Source organism: Falco cherrug, chromosome 3 (assembly GCF_023634085.1).
Source record: "Falco cherrug isolate bFalChe1 chromosome 3, bFalChe1.pri, whole genome shotgun sequence".
Taxonomy (NCBI): Eukaryota; Metazoa; Chordata; class Aves; order Falconiformes; family Falconidae; genus Falco; species Falco cherrug.
Window position 1 is genome coordinate 59141254 of NC_073699.1, and position 27994 is coordinate 59169247.

The 27994-nt window shown below is 40.5% G+C and overlaps 1 protein-coding gene across 4 annotated transcripts in view; it reads right to left on the bottom strand.

The window, feature by feature from the left end:
• The window catches only part of MYOM1 (myomesin 1), an 81456-nt gene extending 58459 nt beyond the window's left edge, over positions 1-22997 (bottom strand). For 3 of the 4 annotated variants that reach the window (XM_055703488.1, XM_055703486.1, XM_055703484.1), the window contains exons 1-5: positions 22851-22997; positions 21024-21350; positions 14405-14893; positions 5090-5227; positions 687-897 (exon numbers count right to left, since the gene is read on the bottom strand). In XM_055703488.1, the coding sequence (XP_055559463.1) occupies positions 687-897; positions 5090-5227; positions 14405-14832 (777 nt within the window). In that variant the 5' untranslated portion in view covers positions 14833-14893; positions 21024-21350; positions 22851-22997. Of the gene's footprint in view, positions 1-686; positions 898-5089; positions 5228-14404; positions 14894-18438; positions 18545-21023; positions 21351-22850 lie in introns of those variants that run through there. The other variant, XM_055703485.1, reaches the window with a different exon arrangement.
• Between the last annotated feature and the right edge of the window lie 4997 nt (positions 22998-27994).

A 27994-nucleotide genomic window follows, 5' to 3' on the forward strand; every position in this document is an offset into this window, starting at 1 on the left:
TTTTATAAGCATATCACCAGTTCTTCTGCTCAAAACATTAATATATTTGCTAAATTAAACATATTTTCACTTGATATATTCTGCCATTCTGGTCATAACGTATTTGTACCTTTGCTCTGAGTACTGGTTTTTAAGAATTTGCAGAATAATATCAAAGCTACCTACAGTTAGACATTCAGTTCCAGATGTCTTTGGCAATCCCTGGTTTACACCCTGTGATTAAAACTCTGGAGTAAATATTCTTCATGAGCTTGTTCCCAGGCCATAAAAACCTAGAAACTGCCCCATCACATTCTTATTTGCAAGATACATGTATTGGCAGCTTTCTGCTCTGCCCAGCCACTGCCTCATTGTCCAGGCAAAGGATGCTGTGCCATTTAATTAGGTGTGGGCATGACCAAAGAGTGTTCCCCAGCCCTGCTCTCCCTCACTTTCTCCCAGCACAACAGAAGCATTCCAGCATACCTCAGGCACAGTGCCTCTTTTCTTATCTGCCTGACACCAAGATAACAAGACTTTAAGTCATTGAAAAGGTTTCCACTGAAAATCCTTTGTTTTTTTACTACCAGTATTGCGGTTGCCCACATGGTGTAAATCAGGGCCCTATTGTGCTAGGCACTTTACATACACCAAACAAAAAAGATCCATGCTGTTTATAGTCTAGGTGTTCATTTCTAATTTTTTACCGTTTTCTTCAGGGCCACACGTTCAGCAGACTCCCGGATCGCTACTTTCCTTGATTTTTTTTCATGACGTTCCTCTTCAGAAGTTGACTTGGCCACCTTGCTGACACTAACTCCTTCACCTGTGGCAAAAAGGTTCCTCTTGGCAACATATGCAGCACTTTCTTTAATTCTTTCTTCTTCTGTGTCTGTGATCCCACTGATACTTACTTCTCTGAAAGAATTTTTAAAAAGCAGAATCCCATTGGAAAATGCTGAAAACATATTCCATTTATACTTTCTATCAAATTAGCCAACTGCAGTGACCAACACTTTCATATTTCTGCTATTACAGTCTCATATCTATTCAAAGCTGAAACATGGAAGGGTACTGCGGTATGACTAAGTATTTCACCGTCCAAAGTCATGGCTGTTGTCAGTGCCTCTCTGTGTAACTATGCCATACATGTTCTCAGTTTAACCATTATCCTGCTGTGGTTTTATATGTGCATCGCTATAAAGATTAGCGTAAGGTGTATCCACAGATCTTCAGTTATTGACCTAGGGCTGCAGCATTTATAATAACACTACCAAAGTGGTAGGAGATAATTGTAGCTGTATAAAAATGTCCTCGCTTGTGATTCATACAGAAAAACATGTTACTGTATATCACAAAAAGTTCTCTTTATTCATAGAAAATGCAATCCTGTACTGTTTGTAGGGTGACTGTTCTTCCAAATGTTACCAAGAAGATGATTAATGATTTTCTTGAAGCACCGTTCTCAGTCTTTCTACAGAGGAGAGATGCAAAGAACGGTTACTCTTAATGGGGCAATGCTGTTTCCATACGCACATGTGGAAGTGTCATTGCAGCCATACTGTTTTGCAACTGCCAGGACATTATAGCTGCTACAGTAGTGCATACACAATGAGAGTTCTTTGGCTTAAGGAGAACCATTAATATCCTTCTGCTGTATTTAGTTACTTTAGGGTGACGTTAGATGGCACACTGAAAAGAGGTTCTGTTTAAGTTATTAAGTGCCATCTTGCAAGCACTACGAAGAAAGTAGCCTCTGTTTCATTCCAGAAGGCACTCAAGCATAACCTCACTATTATAGCATAAAACACTTAGTACTGCTACAAAGCAAAAAGACTAGGAAGAATTATTTTTTTCTGTTTTCTTTAAGTTTGCTAATATTATGCATTTGACAGCACACCTCAACACACAAGAAAATCTGGATTCAAACCCATAATTAACTGTCCAAAACTTTATCTTTGGGCTATGAAGTCAGTTCAATGAGATGCAAGACAGCCAAGCAGTGGAATGTGCTGTGAACTTAACTACACATAAAAATTGCTGAAAAGACTAAAAAAAATTACTTAACAGCATAGAACTTTGACCTCCCTCATGCCCTCAAACTCTGCCTTGAACTTTCTATGTTTCAGGCTACTTTAACAGGATGACTCTTAAAAGTGCCAGTGGGATGATGGATTCCCTTCAGTTAGGCACAGCAGCCCCCCCACAAACACCATCTGAAACTGCAGGTATATGGCAGAGGTTTCTAAAGAAAATTTTGAAAACCCACTTTAATGAATATGAATGGAGCTACATGCCATTTAAATGAATCAGTGCCACTTTCCTTCAAAGGCAAGCTGACATTATTTCCTCCCTAATTACAGTAGTTAAGATCTCAGCAACTTCATTGTATGGACCTGCTCTTCAAGGCATAAAGCGTCTTCTGGGAGCTAATGAATATCTTCAGACTAATATAGGACTCAGCCTAGTCATCTGCAGTAGTGGTCTCCAGATGCTTTTGATCAACAGTATTAAATAATTAGATTTGCTAATAACTTCTTCCTGTTATAATGTGCCCAGATGAAAAAGAAACGTGTTCCCTGAAATGAATGCATCAAAAATAGCACACAGTACCATTTAAGAATTGATTCTGTAGTCAAGTCTCAGGGGTTTCAGCAGAAAACACTTTTCAAACAGAAACAACAGGATCAAACCCCAAATGGCACACACAAAATACTATTTAAGGGTATCTGCCATCTGCACTCCTTTGGCATAGGGTTATTGGTGGCTGCAAATAGTTCCACAAGCCACATTCAGTATCTTAGCACCTATGGCATTAAATCAAGCACTGGGTGTTTAATTATCTACAATACCGGCTGGTTGTCCTTAATTTTATCTTGCAAGGATTACGCTAGGTGTTTAAGAAGAACAGTTGTGATGTCAATAATCTGAGCAAGGGAGGTTTTTACAGCAGAAGCTGAGAGCTCCAAAATAGAACCAAATAATGGAAATAGTGACACGGCACTGAAGGTCGTCCAGCAGAACAGACAACAGCTCTGATGAACCCACAGAGAGATGACCTTTATAAATACTATTCCTTGTAAAAGTTATCTGCCCATGGGAAACAACACATCAATTTCAGAGGGGAATTTGGGAATGACATATAACATGCACATGGTTCAATGGGCTTCAGCTGTTATCTTACAAACAAAAATAAATATCTGACAGGAATGTGGCATGCAGCTTCTGCAGTTTTGGCATGTGGTCATGAACATGATGCCAACAGAAAAAACGCCTAAAACAGATACCCCAACCATTTCATGACATGTTGAGTTGGGCACCCTAACAATGATCATATGCCTTTTTTATATTTTTTAACTAATTAAAAAAAAAAAAAAAAAAAAACACAACAAAAAAAACTATTTGGCTCATTTCAGTGGTACAAAACCACACACAACTTCCTCAGCTGCCACGTGCAAAAAGTAAGATTCATACCAACAACACTAAGAAGAATAGTAACAATGATGTAAGAATCCAACAGTATCTTTTGATGTACAATCCCAAAGTATTGCAGAGACACATATAAATGAAGTTACACACCACCACACTAAGTTAGATATTACTGTATGCATTTCAAAAGAAAAGAAAAATAAAAAAGATTATTTGTTAAGATGTTAACATGATGTTGTAACATCACAGGGGCCTGTAAAAAAGCTAAGAACATCATCCAGGAGTACTAGCCATCAGTCATGATTTTCAGCTATTGACCAGCACTATAAATTTTACTTCTGTAGACTCAAGACACAATAAAAAGGGAGAATATTTGTACTTGAGGGCATGGGAGACAGATGATAGTGAGCTGTAAATCTACTGCTATGTAAGCAGAAACAGCAGGTGAGACACAAAGGTAATGAGAAGCCTTGAAAATATGTACTGCAAGTTTTGTGTGAGACATATCTATGTATTTCTGTCACAGAAGATATAGCTGAAACTCCAAAGCAATGTTTTAAAAAGGCAACAGTGTGTGCTTCTGAATGTTGGTTGGATCAAAGAGCAGTAAGGCAACACAGAAATGTACAAGAGGTGTAAAAAAAAATTACTCTCGGATAGTGAGAGGAAATTAATAAAAACAAAAACTGCTGGTCTCATCACAAAAGCACCACAAACCCTCAAAAGGTTAAAGCAATACCATCTCCCCCTGACAAAGTGGAACTCAGTTTCACATGAAAGCACAAGTTTAGATGCAAAGCATAAGTGACATTGGGTGCTGATTAAGCAGTAGACAGAAAAACACTGGCTTCCAGGAACAGCTTGGAAGTGTCCCATGAACAATGCTGTGCTGCAGAAGAAAGTCAAGTTGAAGGAAAGTTTCTGTTCAGCTGCAGGTGGGCAAGAAATTTTCCTCTTGGTCTCCAATCAGGAACCAGTTTTCCACACCACACCCCAGTATGTATTAATCTGAACAAGTGACTATGCTTGAACTGCCAGAGACTCCTAATAAAATCAGCACGCCATTCCCCAAAAAGGGCAGGGCAGCCTCCGTGCTCGTGTTGGTTCTGGCTTCCACATAAAGTTCACATTCAGCTTTACTGAGGGCACTGCTGCAGTACGGTGTATTACATCAGTAGTAACTATGCAATAAATGCCACAACACGTGAGATCAGTATGAATCATTACAATGGATTTGAGGAAGTATTTGGTTTCATTCCAGGTTTTCCCTGTGCCAGGACAAAGTATTAGCACATTGCTTCATTGTTTCTATGATTAATGCTTGGTAAGAGACATTGAATTACAGAACAAGTCTTCAAAAGAACAAGCTAAATAATATGGACAACATGCTAGTCTGGTTCCCAATAAGCAGAGTTATAATTATGTCTTAATTTCATAGAAAGTGGCCCTGGCGATATGTTCAAAACAGATCCTGGCACCTAGGTTCCTTTGTCCTGGCTTTCGATGATCAATGTCTGATTTTCTGCCAGTTAGCTGATTTTGTCTCTTTATCACTCATGTGAAGTGCAAACAATCACCTTGAGATCCATGAGTGTAAAAAAAGAGTAATGGATTTGTTATTTTATAATTTGTTAAGAAAATGTCAGAAATAAGATACCAAACAAAAGGAAAATCGACATACCGCCCTGTGAATATGGGCACTGAGTAGTCCATGGCTTCGTTCTCTTTGTCCTCAGATACAAAATTCTGTTTTGCTCGCTTTGCTTTGGGACTCATCTTATAGGATTGATTTTCAATCATTAAATTAGAATCTTTCAGCCTGAAATAAAAATAATACTGTTAAGTTCAGAAAAAAAAGCTGTTAAGAAACACTCCAAAATAAGATTAAAGTACTAAAAATTTTTGCTGTCTTGTTTAATAATAAGAAAATATAACTTTAAATAGCCATCACTTCAGAATTACTAGACACATAACTAAATACACTTTTGACAAACTCATTATTACAAATACAACACTGATGCCCCTTGATATCAAATCTAAATAAAGAGCATAAACAATATACATGATAGCAATGCACATTTAATAGCTTCTTGGGCTGGGACTTGGAGAGTTTGGATACTCAGTAGACCCTGAAGTCACTGAGACCGCTGTGTAATTCTGAAGATTGTACCCGAACTCATAACCTCTCTTTTCCAGAATTTACTGTCCTGAAATTGCCTGGTCCCCCACCAAAATGTTGGTGTGTAAATGTATTCAAAGTAATAATGCATTTAAGTCTCTACAGAAATTGTGGGGCAGCATATCGCTCAGTAACCATTGCTCAGTTGCCATTCCCACTGCTCTCCCATACCACCCCAATCCATTGGAAGCAGAGAGCTGAGTCAAGTACCACCATTTAACACAGCACAGACAAATGGAGAATGAGTGGAAAGAAAGAAGAGCAAACCAAAGAGAAGGCTTCCCCTCCTCACCCGCCTGGGAGGGATTCTGAAGAGTGTGAAGCATATTTGAGGCAGTCATTTGGGGTTCATTTTTAACGTGGTTACAAATTGTGTTAACAAAGCTCCAAATGCCTCTGCCTTTTCCCAATGCAACACATCTTTAACTCCCAGAACTATGCAATATCTTGATCTAGTCTGGAGATTTGTCTACACAGCATAAGCTTACCACTTATGTGCACAGATACAGGAGCAGGATTAAAGCACATGGTTTCTCAGCAAGGCTCATTAGCCCAGACACATACCACCACAATGGCTAACCTGATTCCCATACTCTGGGTAGCTTACACCGGTGTCTCTATGCAACGTGCTGCACACATACAATTGAAACTCATGCTAGCACTGGATCCCTGAGGATGTTACACATGCATGATGTAAGATTACAGATACATAATTGAGCTGATGGTTTTCTTAGGCTACAGCCTTGCAAAAATACCAAGCTCCAGAAGTGCCACCAACACGTCATACCAGCAACAGTGCTTACTTTCCAAAATACGTGTTAATAATCTATCCATGTGGGACTCTGTGTGTGAGAACACATGGGTCCAGTGTCATTCTTCTCTTTCCTTCCTTTGTTTCTTTGTGCCTGTCCCTTTGCTCAGGCTGAGTTTTCTCCCTAAGTAGTGCCTATTAAATCAGTCTCCCATTCCCTAGCTCTTTTAATAGCTTTCTTGCTGTCATCTCTTCTCCTTCTTCTTCTAGTTCCTTTCCTGAACTTCACATCCCCTCCCACATCTGCTTTCCAGCCCTTATCTCTTTGCCCTGCCACTCCCAGCACCATCACTGTTTCCCTTCCTTTCTGCTCAGTCCCCATCTCATCAGACTCATCTGTATTCAGCTCACCCACATCGCAGTGAGACAGCACCCTCCCCTGTGCTCCTTGTGTGCCCACTTTATAGGCACCACCACTGAGCCTACAGCACCACCGCCAAGACACACTCAGTACAGGAGGTAAAAGTAAGTGTGCACTGATTCTCCTTCTTTCCTCATCCTCCTGGTTTCAATGCAAACAAAAGCACAGCCAGCGAGAGGCTGTGGCACACACCACAGGGCTGGGGCCAAGGGTTTACCACAGCAGGCACCACTGGGTCAGCCAAGGCACAGACTAAGCCTACAGGAGAGAGATGCTATCTGCTCCAGGGTCTGATGCCAGGTTCTTCCTCCAGGGAAGGAGTCCAATTGAGGTGGAACGAGCTTTAGGGACAGAAATCCAAGCAGAAAACACTCAGGAATGGTCCAAGCAGAGTAAGATAAAAAGGTAGAGACAGAATGAAACAGGGTATGCAGTGGCCTCGCTCCTGGGTTGGGCAACAATGTAGTACAATCACTATGGCCAACCACAATGTGTTGGGAGAACTCGCCATCAAATAGGTGGTGAGAAACATCAAAGGCAAAGTATTTTCATTATTTTTCGTAATTGAACTATAGTCTGTAAGGAACTGCAGTTCTTTACTTAGCAGGCGACTTTTATTCCTGTCCTATTTTAAAATGGGACAAACCTGGAATTTTTACTCTAACTGCCATCAGATTTCCTAGGGACTTTAGTCTGAACCCTTTAGGAGGCCACTTGATTCCTTTTTTTTTCTGGATTGTGAAGGATCACAGTATTATTTAAACTTCAGTTTAAATGTCAAAAAGTTTCTATTTTCATAAAAGCAGATGAAATGTGGTGAAAATTTCAGCTCAGGCATTTTGAGCACAGTTAAGTCAAGACTAGCTCTTTGTTCCTAAAGAAGAATTTGGCTGTTCTGTTGGTTTAGTTTTCAGTTCAGGTCCAGGTTACACACTCATGTAGGGAATTAATGGGGAGCGTACGTAGCAGTTCCCATCACTCTTTGCTAGGCCTTTTGCTGATGTCTTTCCTACATATTTTTTTTCTATCTTTCACTTATAACTCGCTAAAATTATTTGAAAAGGAAAGAATAAGTTGCTCTAGGTTCTGTTTGTTTGGTGTTTGTTTTTTTAATCAAACACTGCAAGTCTTTCAAGTTGAATATCTCACTTTCATTTTTAATGCCTTCTATAGCTGGCTTCATCAAAATATCCCCCAGACCTTTCAGATTAACACCAGAGATCTCCATCACAATGAAGCGTGAGAAACAGAGATAGAACCGGGACTTTTATGAGGTGCGATGACTAGGTTAAACATACTGTACATGCACAGCTGATTCCCGCTCTCTTTTAAGTTTTCTAAACCATAATGTCTCTTGATTGAGGCACTTTTGCTGCAGCCACCTGATTATTTTCTGGATTACTACTCTTGGATCCTTCAAGTTGTTGCATCCTTTGGTCAGCCCTTGTGTGTAGGTGGTCAGGACCAGAAAAGCACCTTTCCAGATGCCTTTTCCTCCCTTCTTCTTTCTCTGGAAGGTACAGCTGCAGTAAGAGTTGTTGTGCTGTCTTTTTTTTGTGTTGTGTTGTGCAAGGGTTGGGTCCCGATGCTTTGTAGTGGTACAGAAGAGGGAGCACTCAGCTATCAAAAGTGCAGATGGTAACTATGAGCTGAATAATGGATCCATGTGGATTCTGTAATTGTCTGCTGTTCTCAGATCCCTAACACAACACTCCAACCAATTTGCTTCAGACGTTTGCTCTTCCAGAAACTTGACCTGGACTAAGCGAGGCTGCAGTGAAAAGCATTCCATTGAAAAACACCAATGGTGCTTTTAGACCAGTTCCCTGTTCCAGCAATGGTCAAGAGCAGGTAAAAAGAAAGTTTATGTAAAGAAATACCTCCCTGGATAAATCCTTTTGGTTTCAAGCAAAAGCCTAGGGATACCCTGAGCCAGAGGTTGCATCCTGGCTGTAGCAGTGAGCTTACAATGCATATATGAAAATGGCACTTTCTTTTGTGATTCTTATAATTTCTTCTGTGTTTACATACCCCTCTGTGTGAAAAATCATTCCTTGTTCACTCTGCACATTTCACTATTTTATACATTAAAGTTACATACCCACGTTTGCCTCTGTCCCAAGGTAAGAGCTCCAGTGTCTTACCTTCTCCCAATAGAACATATTCCACACCTCCCACTACCCTACTTGCTGATATCTGATCTTTTTTCTGGTTTCAGACTGTACTGTTTGAAATTAGATGATCAGCACTGTGCCTAGTATTTCAGCTACAAGCATACCTTGGATTAATGCACTGACATAATATGCTTTCTATTTTATTTTCACTTTCTCTCACAGCTGTTCCTAAATTTCTAATTTCTTCATGACCACATCAGAGCATCCAGCTGGTGCTTTCAGAGAAGTATCCAGAGTAACTCAAAAATCTTTTTTAGAGTTGCACTCCATAAACCACGAGCTGAAACAAATGCATTTGAAGCAGAAGAAAATGTTTCTCTTTTCCAAATCCTGTTATCATTTGCTTCCATTCAGGCAGAGCTATATGGATGCTAGTAGAAGTGCATATTCAAATGGAACTCCTCACACAGGAAAACAAATTGATCACTATTACTGTCATGATGTTTATTTCCCTGTTTTCCTTTTTTTGTTATTACTATTTCTTCCTGTGCAACACAAAACCCAAACCCTGCCTACAACCTTTATTTAGGTAGCCCAAAGAAGGACTCTACTTTCTTGAGCGAGATTCTAAAATCTTGCCCTTTATTTTAAAATGTTCCAACCTTTTAGCTGATATGTGGAACAGAATCTCCCTGGAGGAGAAGGAGCAGGGTATCAGTGCTCTCTAGTTTCACGGGGAGGAACAGTACCATGACCTTTTAACAGCTTTCAGTCTCATTTGATATGCCCAGAGCGCATATGTATGGTTTTTTACAGATCAGATACTATCTGTACTGCCTTATCAAGGTTGGTGACCCAAGCCTACTGTCCTCATTTTTTGATGGCTTTCAGCATGTTAAACTATCAACACCAGCATTTTCCTACTTTCTCAGCAGTCACTGAATTGGGAGTTGCGTGACTGCAAATGCTAAAGGCACAGGCATTGCCCTGTAGAGGTGTGAAAAACAGACACTATTAGCTTTTTGCTTTAGCCCAACAGAGGAACTAAAGACAACAACACTGTGCAGGACATCTGAAACTCCCCAAACAGAGGTTTTCTTTTGTTGTCTTATTCTCAGATAGAAATGTACTTCAATATGTTGGCACTGCCCTTGTTTCTGTGCCTGAAGGGACAGGTTTCCCACCCTGCACAGTCTGTGCCCAGTGGATGCAGAAATGTGTTCTGTGAGTGGACCACAACACCCTATTCCTTAGTTATTCCACCCCTGAATGAAGAAGCACCTGTAAGCTCTTTTATACCTCTAGAAAATCATGGGTTTTGTCCTTAGCATGCTTTTGTTACGTCTCTCTTTCACTTTACTTGGACAGCAGAAAGGGATGCATTTGGTACGCACAGTGGCTGCATCTGCTGAAGGAGCCCCATTAGCCAAGAGGCATTTTCCAGGCTCTGTAGCAGCTGCTTCTTTCCTAATATGCAATGTTTGAATTTAGTCACCATAAAGAGGAGATAGATTGGCAAACTCAGTTACAAGAAAAAAGAAAAAAAAAATATTTCAGCAAAGAGCTCTTTAAAGCCAGCCTCTAAAGATGAGAGGTGTTTTCTGGTTACTATATTCAAGTTAAGTTGCTGACAGATTTGTCACAGGCCCAGGCATACTGCTGGCAATAATCATGCTGTTCCCTAACACAGCTTCCACAAAAAAATTTTTTTGAAGTGGGATTGTTTCTTTGCAGCAGGTCTCATTAAAACAATATCTATGCCTGGTTATGAAGTCTGGAAGCCACCTTCTTAACCCTCACCTGTAATAAACCAAAGGATGAGCAATACCAAGATCATGGTCTTCTCATATTTCTTTAAGTATATTATTTACACAGCCCTGTCTCAACCCTGGTTACAACGTTGCTCAGAAGAGCATTCACTCTTACTGTCCGGCAGCCTAATTGATTGCATGCTAGTAGGGCATCTCTGCCCTGTTTGCTTGGTTCACCTGAATTATACCATGTCTTTTCTGTTTCTCTTGACCTGCAAAATATATGCAAATGCTTGAGCCACAGCAATAACTGCTGGTTTCTCTCTAAGCAAGTCTCTGGCCCATTTGGTGGCAGATAACCTGTCTGTGTCACGATGGGATTATCTGATGCTGCTGGCCAGGAAAATTACTCATGGAAAAGCAGTGAAAGTTTGAGCAAAGGCAAATGACTGAGCTTCCAAAAAAAGAGGTAAGCAGGTTTAATCCAGCAGTCTCGTTTGACAGGCCTGTAGTGCTATAAGCAGCTTTGGCAGACCTGACTCAAAGCTTCTTAGAAGCGCAGAGGATGGAGTGGTGCTATGGGAAGAAGGTTCTCCCACAAGAGCCAAGCTGCCCACCCCAGCAGCTGCTGAGGATGGGACAGGGGAAAGGATGGGGTGGCCACAACAATGGCTTGTGGGAGAGAGCTGCCATCCCTCTCCTGCATGGATCCTTCCTTCCCTTGGGGGAAGCGGCACACCCCACTCTTCCTGGCTCTGTGGAGGCCAAAGAAGCAGTGTACGCTTACAGACAGCCCCTCAATCTGGTAGAGAGGGCTAGGTGTGAAGCAGCAATCTTTAAATAGTAAGACTTGCTGTCTTTTAGGAGCCCAGGGTTTGGCACTTTGGCAAACTGTGACCAGCAAAGCTGCAAGCTTCCGTACTTGCTCTTAGTTTTGCCTGTTTTCATTTCACTCCTTTTACTTCTTCAAGCTGTCATGATGTAAAGAAGACTTTAAATGTGGGGAAAGGATAGCCCACTTGCAAATGGGGACTTTGTTGTCCTCATGAAAAAACAAGCTGCAGCTCCTTCAAGCTGTCCATGTCCATGCTCTGGACATGTTTTCCACTCATGCGAGGCTTCAACATCAGAGAACTGGGTTCAGGTCAAGGTCTTATAGGTTACCTAGCCCCAAGTCCTTCTCCAGTCTTTTCCCATGATAAATTTCCCACATAGCACTAAGCGGATGCCAACACTGTTGCTTCATGAACACTCTCTTTCATACAGTTGCTACAGAAAAAGAGGAGACTTAAATTTTGCAAGTATAATAAAGTTTAGCAAAAGGTATTTTAGATAAAAATAAGAAGTGAACGGAATAAAAGTTTAATGTTTGAATAGTAAACTTTTCCTGTTAAGCTTGGAGGGGTTTATCCACAAACTATATCCATTATACATAAGTGTATATTTGATGTTAAAATTCAGTGATTGCAATAATCAATTGTTAGACAAAGAATTTTAGCTGGATTTGGATTCATGTGTCCATTCAGGTTTCAAGCAACCACCACTGTTGTAGGTCATTTAGATGGAGCATTTCAATTCAAGACTCTTTCTACTTTTTGAAAATTGAAAGAGTTTGAAGGCTCATTTTCTTTTTATTTTTTTTTTTCCTTGCTACACCATTCCTTTCATATGGGCAAAAAAGAAAGTCTTTGATTTGCTGAATTTATTTTAGTAAAACTTTTTGTCTTCACATTATCCCTGGGAGTGTTTTGGGACAGCTGGGGAAGACAGTACAAACGTGGAAAGAATTACTTCAAATTGCCACTACATTTAACCATATAGTCACATTATTTGTTCTACTTTACCTCTTGCAAATTACAGCAAAAATGGGTTGCAAAACCCTAATAAGTACTAACATAGAGGTCATATTAACCATAAAATTAGGTTAAATATTGGGATTATAATTCAGAACCATATTGTGTCAGGTATTAATAAATTTTTGTGCAAAAGAGATTTAAATAGCATCTAGTCTTACATAGCAGCACTGAGTTTCTCAGACTTCCAACACAAAGACAGTATCACAGAAAAAAGAGAAGTTACAACTGAGACATTCTTATGTCTGATTCCTAGGATAATATATCAACCTGTTGGCAACTCTTGTACTACAAAGTAGTTTGGAATTACCACTAAATATACTATTTTAAAACAAAAACTATTATCTTGAACAAAACCTCAGGAAACCTGGAAATGTTTTAAGTTCTCTACTAATTAAGCAATTCCATTTCCTTTAACATTACTTTGCTGATGTTAGAGGAGTTCTTGATGAGAATATACAGGTTTCAGAAGAAACTCACTTGACAAACCAGTTACTGAAGCGCTTGTAACTGGGATCAGAAGCAGGTTACTTAACAATAATTTTTTGCAACTTCAGATAATGTTCCCGTAAGAACATTTTCTATGAGAAGAAGGCAGCTTTGGGTTAGAATCAGCAGTAGCATGAAGGCAGTGCTGCATCACTGCAGAAATTTGGGATATTTTCCCCTACCCAACTCTCTGGAAACATAACCACCAGTCCCAGGATCTCCAGCTTACTTCCCTTCATCAGCAGATTATAAACGAGCTTCTTGCTGCTCCACTCAGTGGTTAATTATTTGCACAAGTGAAATTGCTGCAACAGCAAAGACTTGGTATGACCCAGCCCCAGATAGTCAAGTCATTCATCTGGGCTCTAACAGCCTGAGGTTCAAACTCCTGAACAGACCCAGGCAGACAGAGACTTGTCCCTGAACTTCCTGAAAGCCAAGTGAAGGCTGTAATCACAAGGTATTGTTTACTGTGGTACAGGTAGTCTTTCCCTCAGTGGTTTTGGCCAAAATTCCATCTTTATCCACAATCCTTGGAGGATATTCAGTTTTCAAAACTTAAATTTTCTAATGGACAAGTCTTGACCAGTTCTGTTAATAATACTCTAAATCTTACAGTAATATAACAGTAAGCAGATGTTTTGGGCTATAATTTGTTGATTGTTTCCCTTATTGCTAACAGCTGCTCTAATCTTATTTTAATATGCCCCTAATTTCTGTAAATCTCTGCGATACATAGACATAATGTGAGGCTATGATATCTGAAATATTCGGCTAATGTAATTGCTTAGGCAATATCTATCATCTTAATTAAACAAAAACCATGGCAGCTAAGCATAACTGCTATTCTAGTGCAAGAAACACTTCAGGGTATTCCTACTTTGGAAATAGTATGCCTCAACCAATATACAGTGTGAAAATTTCTATTTCTTGAATCACTCACCATAAAAGTAAAACCATTAGGCAAAAGGACAATGGTTTAATGATATATGGATATGTCAGCTCAAACTTGTGTGAACAGCCTTAAGTTATTTTACTGCTCCAACCTGGCCAGATAAAAGCCAGCCTCAAAGCAAAAACTATCTCAACACTGCATATTAAATTCAGCTGTACTAATAAGGCTAAACAACTTGGAAGGAGAAGTGGTTTGCGCCTAATCAGTTTGGAGCATGAATATGTCATCATTCAACCACATCATCACTGCCAGTGCTATTCTTATGCCAATCCAATCATCAAACATGGTTTAGTCCAACAAACTAAGCTGGCCACAGTCCTTGCCACTGCCAAAGCCAAAGGAAAACACCACACCTGGAAAATGCATTAACACCAAGTTACAGAGACAATTTCTGTGGAGGAGGAGAGTTTTGCCATTGATTTCAGTGGGAGGTGGTTGGACATTTTTGTTTCAGAATATTGTTCCAAAGACGGATGTACTTACCCGAGACTGTAGGCTTCAGATCCCAGCCTGTAGGCTGCAGCCAGCTTGTTGATGGATTCAGATCCATGGCTGTAGGCAGCTGAGCTCTGGCTGAGGGATTCAGAGTCAAGACTGTAGGCAGCAGATCTTTTACTTTGTGCAGCAGAGTGATCATAGGCTGTAGATCCATAGCTGTAGGCTGCTGACTCAAGGTCATAGGCTGAAGAGCCATGACTATATGCTGCTGAAGAGGCAAGGCTGAAGTCTGCTGCAGATGCATGGCGGTAGGCAGCAGAGCCCCTAGTGTAAGCTGTAGATCCTTGAGCATAGACAGCAGATTTGCTTTTTGTTTCCTTTTGGTACTGGTTTAGAGTGGACTGCAGTGCTTTATGGCGGTACGCACGGTCATAGTGCTCATGGTGTCTTTGGTAGAAAGGTAAAGACATCATGGGTGTCTTCTAATTTTGTTTTTTACAGTATGTTTCTGAATGTAAATAAACAGGACAGTGTCTGAAAAAGGACAGAACAAACATAAGGACTACTGTCAAAGGAAGTTCTGAGTTAGCATACAATTAATACACAACTTCCTACAAACTAACACAGAACTTAAAACTTCAAAAATAAAATGCAATGAATTTAGAGTTATCTTTCTATGATGTGTGTTAGACTCTAAGATAGGTTCGAATTTGAGTTTCAAGATAGTCATATGCCATTCATCATGAGAGAAAACCTGCACTATTGTGTCTGTTTCATTTGTAGTTGGTCTCCCTGTTACTGCAAACTATTCAAATTTTGCATGCTCAGATTCTCCATTCATTACTGTGAACTAATGAAATTGTATATGTTCAGCTTCTTCAGGGATGGTGTAAATACTTTTGTTAAATTACAAAAGTGAGAATAAGGTAATGAATTATTTAAAAAGGCATGAGGAATTCCAACAAGGCTATATAAACTGAAATACAAATCTATGTATATTTCATTCATTTCTGTAATCCAGTTGTCAGATTGAATTTAATATTTAGTTTAATATTTTAACAGTGAATTAAAAAGTGAATTAAGATTGAGAAGGATGTAACTTTTTCTGTAAACGTGCATTACATTGATTATTTTCTATGTGATATCAGAGATCCATTTTAAATGGCTTATTGTACTTTTGGTTTAATCAGGGATACAATCTGTATGCAATGAGTAAAATAATGTAATGCTCCTCAGTCCAAATGACCCTTTTTCTTTAATCTAGAATGTCATGTTCAAGATTGTCAAGAAACTTCCTCCAGATGACAGCCCCATCTAAGTTTTACTTTGCACAGTCATCAGATTGTCTTGCAGTCACTCATAGTAGGAAATTTGATCAGGTGAGAGGTGGTTCCTCTCTCAAAATCGGATGAGGGTTGAGTGCAGAAAGGATTTCCCTTGTTTAGTTGTTTTTTTTTTAAGCTGGCAATTCACTCTTTATTTTGTTATTGTTTTATTTTGCTGTTATTAAAACTGAATTCTTCTCCTCTGACGTGCAAGCTTGCCTCTACTAATCCCTATGATAACCTTTCTCTTATCACTGGTGATTAGGCTTACAACACAGCTAGGATTGTTCCTGAAAGGCACATGATTATGAACAGAAATGAGTTACAGTAGGGAAATGTTTAGATGAACTTAAAGAAGATCTAAAAATAATGGTGAGAAGTGGTTGATGGGGTTTTTTTACTGTTGATGGGGTTTTTTTACTATCAATCACAACAAAAGGAGACTTGTTCTGCTTCTGGTTTTGTTCATGTTGTTGAACAATAATCTGATGTTTTGACATAAAATGCACTTACTGAGCTGGAATGTAAATCATGATTTCATGAAAATCAAGATATTTTTTTCCCTGGTTTTTATGCTTCCTAGGTCTCAGTCTTTGGCTTTTTCTTCAGTATTTGGTTCTGACAGTGAGTCAACAAACTGCAAACTATTCTCTTTGGTAACTGCTCAGATACTCACCCTGACTAAGGCAAATTGTGGAGAAAAAAAAAAGTTTCAACTTTCTTGTATTTCAGGGCTCTCTCAAGGGAACTGCTCTTTATGTGATAACAGAACAGATCACTTGTTGGCAGAAAGCCAAAAAGAAAGCCAGTCATTCAGAAGTCTTTAAGTATGTAAAAAGAAATTGCTGATATCCTGACCACAGTGAAACTGTGACTTCAGGAAGACCAAGTTATGAATTTACTTGATTTTTATCTGAGGAAGGGGGAGGAATGAGAAAGTGGTAGCTCATTGTTCTCCACGGCAAAAAATGATGTTCCTTTTCAATCCCCTTATTTCTCCTGCTGGCTATTTTTTCACATAAGCCTGAAGAATGCAATTATTCTGTCTAGTAGCCTTGTTTCTAATACCTAGCAATATTTTGTGTCATTATTTCTTTCATTTTGTTAGCTTCAGGTATTATGTAGTTCCTCTTAATTTCCCAAGTTTCAGAAAATTTCTTCTCCGTTTTTCTTCATTGCTTTCCCTCCCAGCTCGCAGAGCTAGGTTAAGGGTCTGCAAGCCATCGTGAGCTCTGCTGAGCAAAGTTAAGGCATACAGATGAGTATCGACCCCTGCACACTGAAAGGGAAAGAACATGAGAACATCCTGTTTTCCTTCTGTAGAGTACTACAGTTGTCTCCCTTCATCTTCACCAGCTTTATTTGTAGCGTTGGCTGGCTTCATTGTAGATACAACAGCCACAACGCTAACAGCCATTTAGCCCTGTTGTTCAGGGGTTCCCAGAACCTTCCAGGCTTCAATGTAAGGAAGACGATCCACAAGTATAACCACTGCATGTGTTGCCCATTAAGGAGAAGTTAAAAGAGGCATTTCATTCACATCTTACCAGAGCAAAAGAATAAGCAGTGGACTTAAAGTCAGCATAGTTAAAATTCACAAAGGCAGCCTTTTTCTTCCAAACATAAAAGGTCTGGATCTCACTGTCCTCAGGAATAAGAGAAAGAGTCTATGACAGGGGTAAAACTAAGGCAGTAAGGCGGGAGCTAAGCACTGAGTCAGCTCTCATGGTTCAAATCAAAGGCCAATACTGACGTCATATAAAAGGAAACGTCTTTTATAGGTATTTTATCACACTATGAGTTATGTTTTATATTTCCTCTGACACATCAAGCATTGCTCACAGGTCAGGATCAGTTAGTTACAATAGTCTGATCAGATATAGTAGTTTGATGCTATTGGAGATGACAAGAAACTCTGAACCTTGTAAGGATTTTGCTCCTATTTGAAGTACTGTCTGATTATCTGGTTGACTGCAATTTCTTAGATTTTATGAAATCCATGCTATCTGCACCTACTTAGTTTGTGTCCACTAATCAGCCCCCTTTAGTGCGAGGGCAACACTCCCTCTCAAGATCTGTGTAGCATTTCATAACTGCAGAGCTTGGCCTAAAAATATTAGTGGCCATAGTTAGATGAATACGCAGGGTTTGGAGCTATATGTTAGCAGCTGTTGAACTGAATTTTCAAAATGACTACTCAGGAGACAAACAGTTCTGTACTTGTTCATAGGTCGTGGCTACACATTAAAGACAGTGATTTTCTTGGCATTATCTCTTGCACTGTTTGCCAGTCTGTGTAATTCTTTAAAGACCTACTCCATCAATCAGTGAAAACAGTGAAATAGGTGAAAACCAGAAACTTGTAAGCGGGAAAAAATGTGATAACATTTCCTTCAGCTCAGCTAATGGTTTTACAAATCACAAGACATCCTATGCAACTAGAAAATATTTAGATTATATATACGTTCTCTAAGCCCAAAGGAGGTTACATGACAAATTCCTCCTGTATCTCAGTAACCCATGCTTCATCTGAGACTACTGGACAATACGCAAAAAGTTGTATTAATAATAAGTGACCCTTTGCACTACTTTGCTTTGTTTCACAGTGGAACCCTCAAATGTCTTCCGTTCATGTCCCCAAGTCCCTTCAAGTAACTGCTGAACTGAGAAGAATAAAGGAAGCTACTATCAACTCGTCATTACAGATTCAGATTAAAAATAATTGAACACATAAAATCATAAAGGAACACTTACCAGAGCCCAAATGAATGGCAGCAAATGGAATAGCTCTCAAGTGGATGTAATAGCAGAAAAACAGAGCAATGATGAAGCCAGCAAAGAAAGAGGTAGTCAGGATGAGGGGTAAGAACTGGACTTCAAGGTCCAGAACAAAAATAATGCCTGCAGTCAGTGGAATGTCAGAGCTCCAGTCCAGACCTTTTATGGCCAGGAGGGTGATAAATATAGCATCGAAGAGGGAGAGAGAGAGAGAGAGATACCGATACCCTGTGCTATCTCTGTGCAAAGACGTGATGACAGGAGCTTCACACTGAGTCCTCCCCTTAAAGCATTTTCACTAAATTCCATATAAAATCAGCATTTCATTTCAAAATTATTTCTAAGATTTTTTTTCTTTAGTTAAATCAGATTTAGGAGAGAAAAAAATATTAATTGTGTCATGAACCAGAAATGAGGGAAGATCAGTCCCCATATTGACCTCTGCCATGGTACAAGAATGTGAATATTTTATGGGTTCCTTTCTTTCTTTTTTCATGCCAAGCCACAGTGTGTGTAGTGTAGATATTTCAGCTTAATAACAAAAAGACAAACAATCTAGAGAAGTAGTTAGCAGCAAAACTTTATAAAGCTATTCAACATGTTAAAATTCAATAAAAATTTACTTTGTTCTGTTGACAAAGTTTTACTTTTTTATCATCTTATTTAAGATAAAATACTACATTAAAATCATGACCTCATGAGGCATTTAAGTATATATATATAACGCAGCTCTAAGATCCAACCTTTTGTTTCTAAATTGAACACTGTTACCTCTAGGTATAATTAAATGGGCTTGTCTTCTTTCATTTTGGTCACAGCATTTTGGCACAGAAATGTACAATCAGCACAGCTGAATATTACATCACAACAATTTCCATCATCTGAGGTCTAATAGGTGGAATACACTGTGACTTCGTTGTAAATACAGATTTTGCTCTGCACTGTATATTTAACTTTCAATACAAGTGATTAGTCCACTCTCTTTTGTGCATTTGCATTGACAGAAATATTAACCCTCTCAGTTCTGCTATAGCACTTTCCACCACACCCACCAGGCAACAAAACTGAGGACTTTTCAGATCTTACTCCTCTGCTGAGGTCTTCTCCCTTATGGGTGGAACCACCAGCAGAAGGTCAGGATGAGGCCAACAGGTCTCAGGTTTTTCTGTACGGTGGTTCATCAGTATCTTCTTCTTCACCTCGCTGCCTTGATTCCACCTGAAATCTCTTCATTCTCCCCAGTAGCTACTTGTTGCCTGCGGAGCTGCTAACTGATGCCTGATGCCTCACCATGAAGTAAGTTCACACGCCTCTTCATATCCCACACCAGGAACTGCTCTGCTACATTAACCATATGGGCTTTTGGTCTTTGCTCTTCAGCACACAAAGTATGTGTTTGTACACATACAAAAGTTGTACAGTCATAGAAACCGTGTCTTGGCTAAGGAAACTGTCCAAAATTGCAACAACAGAATGAAAAATGGGAATCCAAATACAAGCTCTACTGCCCCCCAGAATTCTGTGCCAATGGCAGAGCCACTGACCTATAGAATCTGGGCTATAATATATATTTTTATGCTAGAGAAGATGGGGGCTTCAGTGGGTGGACTCTTGGATTCTATTACAGACTCCTAATCTGCTGTGGATCATTTAAAGACTAAATCACATGCAAATTGCTTTTTAAAAATTCAGAGATACAGAGAAATGAAAACAATTAAACATCTTGTTTCTCTGCTTTCATTGCAATACAATTTGTATAGATCGCAGGTGGGATATAAAAATCTAAACAACATTTTCAGTGTTTTTCCGGGTATAATGGCACTACCAAGTCCAATACAGTTTTCAAATTCTGTGCTGCCTCTGTTTATTCTGTAAATAAAATGGAGATAGGTGGAGTGTGACAGCAAAATTGTTTGGGTTCTTTCATTACTTTGCCACTTAAATTTACAGTTATATATGACTTTAGAATAAGATAATACCCACAGCTAATTTTAAACCACTTAACTCTTATTTGAATACCAAAGCACATGTTTCAAACCACTTGGAGCTCTGTAAGTCTCAGAATCCCTGAGGCACTGTGTAACTACATGTATTTAGTCACATCAGTCCTGGGAGAGAAACTCTTTGGAAATGTTAGTTCTGTCTTCTGCTTATTAGAATTACATAGTGCCAGAGACCGGTTTGTTTTTCTGAATGGGAAAGCTGGAAGATTAATTTAGAACCTGACACAGCTGAAAAAATAACTTGTCCATTGAAGTATTGAGAGCTACAGCATCCTGTAGCTGTGGGTATTAGTCAAATTCCACTGCATCCAAGTCCATCTCTTTCACTAGATTCCTAAATGAAACTAGCAAAAAAGTTTTTGGAGGACAGTTTTTGAGTATGTGTGTTGTCTTCTGGAATTTATTTTCAAATTTAGGTCAAATTATCAAATGGATTCCCAAAAAAAGATATATTTCTCCAGAAAAAAATGACTTTGGGAAGATGTGCTATTCTCCATTATACCCTAATTAGCCATCTTCATAACCCACTGAAGACAAGGGAGATCTGTGTTCCCTTACCTTCACCCATGAGAAGATCTTAATTCCCAGGTAAAGTCAGTTTTTCTGTTTATTCTCTGCATCACTCTCCATTCTTGTATTTCGTGTGGAGTCAGACTTCTAACAGAACTGACTAGGAACAGCCTGCTGCAGTTTGAGAGTTGGGCCTCATACCTGGAAGACCAAGTGCACTTTCTCCTTGATACGGCTAGAAATCTCATTTGAAGTTTCCTGTAGTTCTGATCAGCAAGTTCCTCCTCACGGACATGGCAGCTGGGTTGCAGAAAGAGGAGGATGTTGCCACTTCCTGCACTGCCAGTCTGTGATTCCAGCCCTCCTATTGTTGCTCTGCATGAAAACAAAGGTTAAATAAGAAACCTTATTTCTCAGATCTTATTTTGACACGCAGAGGTAGGGGGAAATTAATCAGGTATGAAATGAACCAACACTGTTGCAAGTTTTTCACTACGAGTGCTGAACGTTACTGCTTGTTTTGCATTGGGAGGTGCTGGTCTGTCATTATCCTAGTAAGAAAAGCACTCAGACTCTGGAAGGTGTTAGTCAAAATGTAATGTATTAGTGCCAACGCTGTAAGAAGAAAATAGTACAGATAATCTTACACCCCCTTATATGCTGGGAACCCCGGGCAGTGTAGCATCAAACAGGACCAAATGGCAGAGCTCAGGGGCTGTGACCAGCAGCGCAGAGCCCAGCTGGAGGCCTGTAGCTGGCGGGTTCCCCAGGGCTCAGCGCTGGGCCCAGCCCTGTCCAACGGGCTCCCCAGCGCCCTGGGTGAAGGGGCAGAGCCCTCAGCAAGGCTGGCGGTGACACAGCCCTGGCAGGAGCGGCTGGTACCCCAGCGGCTGCGCTGCCGTTCAGCGAGGCCTGGGCAGGCTGGAGAGCTGGGCGGGGGGGACCGAATGCAGTTCAGCGAAGGGGGTGCCATGGGGGCCTGGGGGGCATCGGGAGGAACGTGGCCGGCAGGTGGAGGGAGGTGATCCTGCCCCTCTGCTCTGCCCTGCTGAGGCCGCACCTGGAGCGCTGTGTCCAGTGCTGGGCTCCCCAGTTCAGGAGAGACAGGGAACCACTGGGGAGCGCCCAGCGGAGGCCTACGGGGATGATGAGGGGACTGGAGCTTCTCCCTTGTGAGGAAAGGCTGGGAGAGCTGGGCCTGTTCAGCCCGGAGAAGGGAAGACCGAGAGGGGATCTTATCAATGCGCACAAATATCCCATGTGTGAGTGTCAAGAGGACGGGCCCAGGCTCTTTTCAGCGGTGCCCAGTGACAGGACAAGGGGCAACGGGCACAAACTGCAGCACAGGCAGTTTCGTCTGAATATGAGGAAAAACTTGTTTACCGTGAGGGTGGCAGAGCAGTGGCACAGGCTGCCCAGAGAGGCTGTGGAGTCTCCTTCTCTGGAGACATTCAAAACCCGCCTGGATGAGATTCTGTGCAACCTGCTGTAGGAGAACCTGCTTTAGTGGGGGTAGGCCTAGATGATCTCCAGAAGTCCCTTCCAAAACCAACCATTCTGTGATTCTGTGACTCACAACCCATATGCAGCACACCATGCAGACCCTGTCAGAAAAGGATCCCCCATTTCAGTCATTTCAGCTATTAGAGGATTTTCTCACAAGAAAACAACTATTTATCAGTTCTACTGTCAAACAGAAAGGATGTTCACAAGAGAACTTCTCACTGCACTGCTGGACAGACAGGCGAGGCCATGCAGGTGGTGTAATTGCTGGTGCCATGTGGGAGCTGCCTGCAGGCTCCTTGGTGCAATCAGCTGGAAAAGTTAAACCCACAGCTAAGGCATGTGTGCAGCAGCCCGAAGGCTGTGCCGTACCTGCAGCACAGCCTGGCACAGCACAGCACAGGCCTGAGCATGCTTGGGTGAACTGCTGTGTGGATCACTCCCCCATGTACAGAGGTCACTGGTCAGGATGACTGCATAGCTCCACCCCTGGTCCCAGCTTCCTCACTGTACGCTCCTTCCTTCTACCTGCTGACAGGCAATGATGGAAAAATATTTGTCATAAACTTAGCAAAGCCCACCTGTACCTGGTCCTGCTTGGAGTTATCTTTCTGCACCAGGGGTGACCTGAACCACATACAGTACTCCAGAAGCAGTTTCATTAGAGACCGTTACCTTCATACTGTGACACATTTCTGTCTCTGCTGAAAAAAACTCAACTGATAAACCTTATAGTTGCATTGGCCTTTTTCACACACGCATTATATTGGTAGCTCACAGTCGTTCTGGCTGATTAACGTCTTCAGATCTCTTCAGTCCCCTGTCACTTCCAGCTGAGGCAATCTAGTAACAACTTACATCTCATGACCTTGCACTCTGTACTACTGAATTTCATCTCAATTACTCTAAGCCTTACTGCTATATAATACTCTAATCCTTCTTTGCAGGCAGATGCCCCCCAATGTTATGTAGTCAGCAAATTACATTAGAACCTTTCTATTTTTTGATAATAAGACTACCAGCAGAAAAATTAAATACCACTCCCAAGACTGTTCCTTTGCTACTAAAATCTCTCCTCCAGTTCTTCCCTTCTCACCAAAACCTAGTATTGCTTGACTAGCCATTGGGCTAGCGTAGGGCTTGGCTGCCCTACATCTCTTACGTAAATTTGCCATTTTAATTAACAGTTTTCCAGGTGGTAGGATATCGAATCCAGATGGACTCAATCTGTTGCACTTCTATTGTTTGGAAAATGATTTATCATGTTATAGAAAAAAATAGGTTACTCGATCTGTTCTTCCTGATTTTGGGGGGTTTTTTTTGCTCTAGGTGGGCTACATGATTTATTCCACAGTGTGTCTCTGGAACTGCAAGTGTCCCATAACAAGTTTATTGCTGGCAGCGTTTATTTTCCTTTGTAACATTTTAAAGGTTTCTTTTCATTTTAAAACCTCACCCTGAGAGCCTATAGCAGACTCCTAGAGCTATTCCAACAGAAATTTCTTGTTATTTCTTTAAGTGCCTTTGGCACTCACATGGTTTTTCAATCCATAGTATCTCCTGTCATTTAAAATTACTTATCAAAAGAGATGATTGTTAAATCTTGTCCTATACTGTCTCTGTCAGTCTTTTCTAAACACCACAGGTCCTTCCATACCTTTATTCCAATGATGATGGATAATTTCTGTTACCCTTATTCTATTTAGGTTTTCACCTTGGAAAGACTGGCCAAAACACCTTGACACGAGACTGCTGAAGGACCAGAGAGTTGCTCCAACTGCAGATAACCCAAAGTCAGAAAACTGGACTGAGGCATATCATCTGAGCTCTTGTCATTTAGTTACACAGCTTTCAGAAGCAGATAATACACTTCAAAACATGAATTAAGTAGTTTGGTCAGGATATTGGCCAAACAGAGGTGTCCAGTGCCTGGAGCTGGAGCTGCCCAGGTGTCCCCCAGCTGCCCTGCTCCTGACTGGGATGGTGGGACAGGCACTGGCTGCCAGGACATGCCCTGATGTACCCCCACGAGCAGCCCCCATGGCCCCCAGGGAGCCCAGACACTTAAACAGTGACTTTATATTAATTGTCTTCCTCTTTCCTGTTATCAAAAGTCTGTTTAACTGCACTATTCCATTACAAAGAAAATAAACTGCAGATATCATCCCACTCAAATTAAAGCCACTATTGCAATAATATGAAGCAATTGCCTCAAGTATTGCAATAATCATTACCACAATCATCCAGGCATAGCTAACACAAATTTACCACCCAGTAGGCAATAACAACTTTAATTTTCCTTGTCCTCACATTGATTGATGAAATGTTTTTGAATCAATCAAATGTTTCCATTAAGGGAAAGATAGTGGCAATATCTTAATAGAAAAAAAAAAAGGGTTTAACTACCACAGTTGGAAATTATTTCCAATATAATAATAAAGCTGAACAAAGTTTGGAGGAAAATTTGCATCAAAAAATTACAAACTGATTGTTTTATTCAATACTCCCTGCAAGACAGAGCCATCAAATTTAAAACATCAATTATGAATGAAAAACTTTTCCAGAAGCTGGGGATGTAACGCAAAAAGACCTGGGGAAGACAAAGAGAGGAAAACAGACTGGAGTTCAGTATTTGGAGAAGGAGGTACACTGAAGAAAAGAAGGAAATGAGATTAGAAGGATCTGATGGGTGAAGGCACAAGCCAGAGACGATTCTGGTGATTATTTGCCATGTGTGATTTAGCTTTAAATGAAACAGCTCAAATACCAACAGCAGAAGCTGCAGCAGCAAATGATTTTGAGACAACCACCAAACCTACCAGTATTTTTTATAAATATTAAGACAGTTAATCAAATTATTTGAGTAGTTTTTTCTGGTCACTTAAAACATCTGCTATAGCTGGTGGCTTCAAGCTGCAGTGCAATCATATTCCATGAGGGAAGCAATGTGTTTAACTTTGAAATGGATCAGTTCTGGGTTTTATGTGATGGGTGTTTGTTCCTCCATCCATGCTACAGGACAAGTTTCCTACAGTTCTGAGCAAGTTCACGTTTGGAGACCCAACAAAAGGGACCAGCATCAGCTAAAGTAAGATGCTTCAAAGGCTGGAGAATATATGAGTTTTTAGGGGGCAAGGCTGGTCCAGTTTCCTGACTGACAGTGGTCCATGCTAGATGACTCAGGAAAAGATGCAAGAAATCACACAGTGGGCAGGTTTGCAATATCCTTTCCAAGGGGATGTTTCACCTTAACATTTGTTGTTTATCAGTTATTTTATGATCTTATAACTCATGTGACTTATAGGAGAAGTTGAGGTGGCTTAACAAAGTCCTTTATTAAAAAAAATAAGATTTGTAATAGCTATTTGTAGTAAAACTTCAGAAATCAGTATAACGGTAGTCCTACAGATGACAGCTCAACCTTTACTGACTGTCTGAAAATCAATTTGGATTTGGTTGCTTTATAAGCTGTCAAAAGTTACTAGTTCCCATCTGTCTTTTTCTCGATATAGCTTGTCTTTGGCTTTCTACCAGAAGTTGTCAATATCCTGTTAGCACATCCCTGCTCCTTCCTCTGAAATCTCCTTCAGCAGGACACTCCAACAAGGTGGCAGCAGTCTTCACCCACAATGACTGGAAAGAAGCAGAGGACCACTGCTTCGTTTCTAATGACTAGGATTCACAACTCAGCATCTTTATACCGAAAGCAAGCCTTGTAAGCCACTGTAAGGTTAAACAACAGCAGTGGCAAAATATGAATCCTAATCTAGCAAACCCATCTCCTCCAAGTCATTTAGCCACACTAAATTTCAGAACTGCTCCTCCAAAATACAGTGCTTGTGTATGCCACCAGTGAAAAATGAAAGTGTAATTTACACCTCTTTTTGGTATTTCCACCATGTAAGCTGCAGTGGTGTTGAGTGGGAGACACAGACCATATGGGCAACAGATGTGCCCAAACCCCACTGGCTGACATGGCTCCTGAGGAAAAGGGACCACAGGTTCACTGCCAGAGAAAGAAATCTCTGAGACTGCAGGTGGGGGAATAAAGAGGAGGTATGAAAAGCAACATACCGGGCAGGGGAAGGCCAAGCAGGGGGTGAGCTTCAGTTATTAAAATATCCTCCCCTGCCTACACAAGCAGCTGGCTTAGAAAGTAGAACATCTTTTCTTCCTGCTATCTCAGAGTATAGATTTATCCGTGCTAGATCTAACTAACTAAATCCAGCATCAGTGATGGTGTAGCTCTGGCAACATGAAGCTCAGCATGGGACTTTTTCAGCTGCTAATTACTGAGCTAATCAGTTTTGGGTAAGTTTTTCAGTCAGCCCTGAACTTGGTATTGCTGCAGGTATACAGCTAGCTGAAATAAACTAGTTAGTTTAAAGTGCTCGCAGGTATATCTCTAGATGATGGCTGTGTGGACATATCATTAATTATTTTTTCCAGCACAAGAGCCTGAGGTCACCAAGGCTCTGTTAAAACCCAGATGATGTTATACAATAAGGCACATCACAACATTGCATAATGAAAAAGTCCTGCCTCCTAATGAAAACAAGAAAGAAAATTACTTACCTAGCATATAGAGTGCTATTACATCAAGGCTGCGCTTATACAGCCTTAATTCTGCCCTTGTGTCTGATTATGTTTGTACTTTGAACCACTCCTCCCAGTACACATCATGTCCACATTACATGGATGTGGATGCACATTGATCACCTCCTCCCTCATTCTTCTTCTTGTGCCATTCATAAAACCCCTACTCTTGTTTACTTTTCACCTACATATTTTCACTTTGAAACACCATTCTGCATGCTGATGTTGCATGTCACCACTTGAGACAAAATATTAAACCATATTTGGCATGTTTTATTTGGCCTTAGAAATATAAAGTTACCATTCTACATGCTGTCAAACAGGTAAATAGTATCCCAGGAGCTCAATTTCTGAGACCTTAAATAAGGTCTGAAAAGACTGAGATATGATGTAATATGGCATAAACAAATGATGTATGGACCATTTTTGTGGTGCAAAGCACAGGCTGTAGCACTGTTGAGTGTACAGCCTGGCCCACGCTGCGTACTCAGTTTCTCATTACGGTATTTTTCATTTGGTGCTTCAGTCATTTTAAATGGATGTTGAAAACAAAACATTGTCCAAATGAGCTAAAAAGCTTTCCATTAAAAATCTTTGTACTGTTTCACACCAGCTACTTTGAACCTCTTCCATGCTTTGGCACTGTTCAATCTCTGCATGGAAACTGTACAGAGATTTTATATGTGCTTGTGAATTTGACAGGCATATGTAATAGAAATTATTTCAGAATATGCAAATTGATAGGGGTAAACATTCTCTTGCTCTCTTTCTTCCCTGACTCTGATGATGATCACTGTTGCTTTGCATAAGTCAGAGCAGAGCTGTAGGAGCTGGAGAGGTACAAGATTCAAGCTTCCTATGTGATGTCATTTGTCAAAAATCTTCCACATGCTGATGTGCTCTCCATAAAAAAAATCACC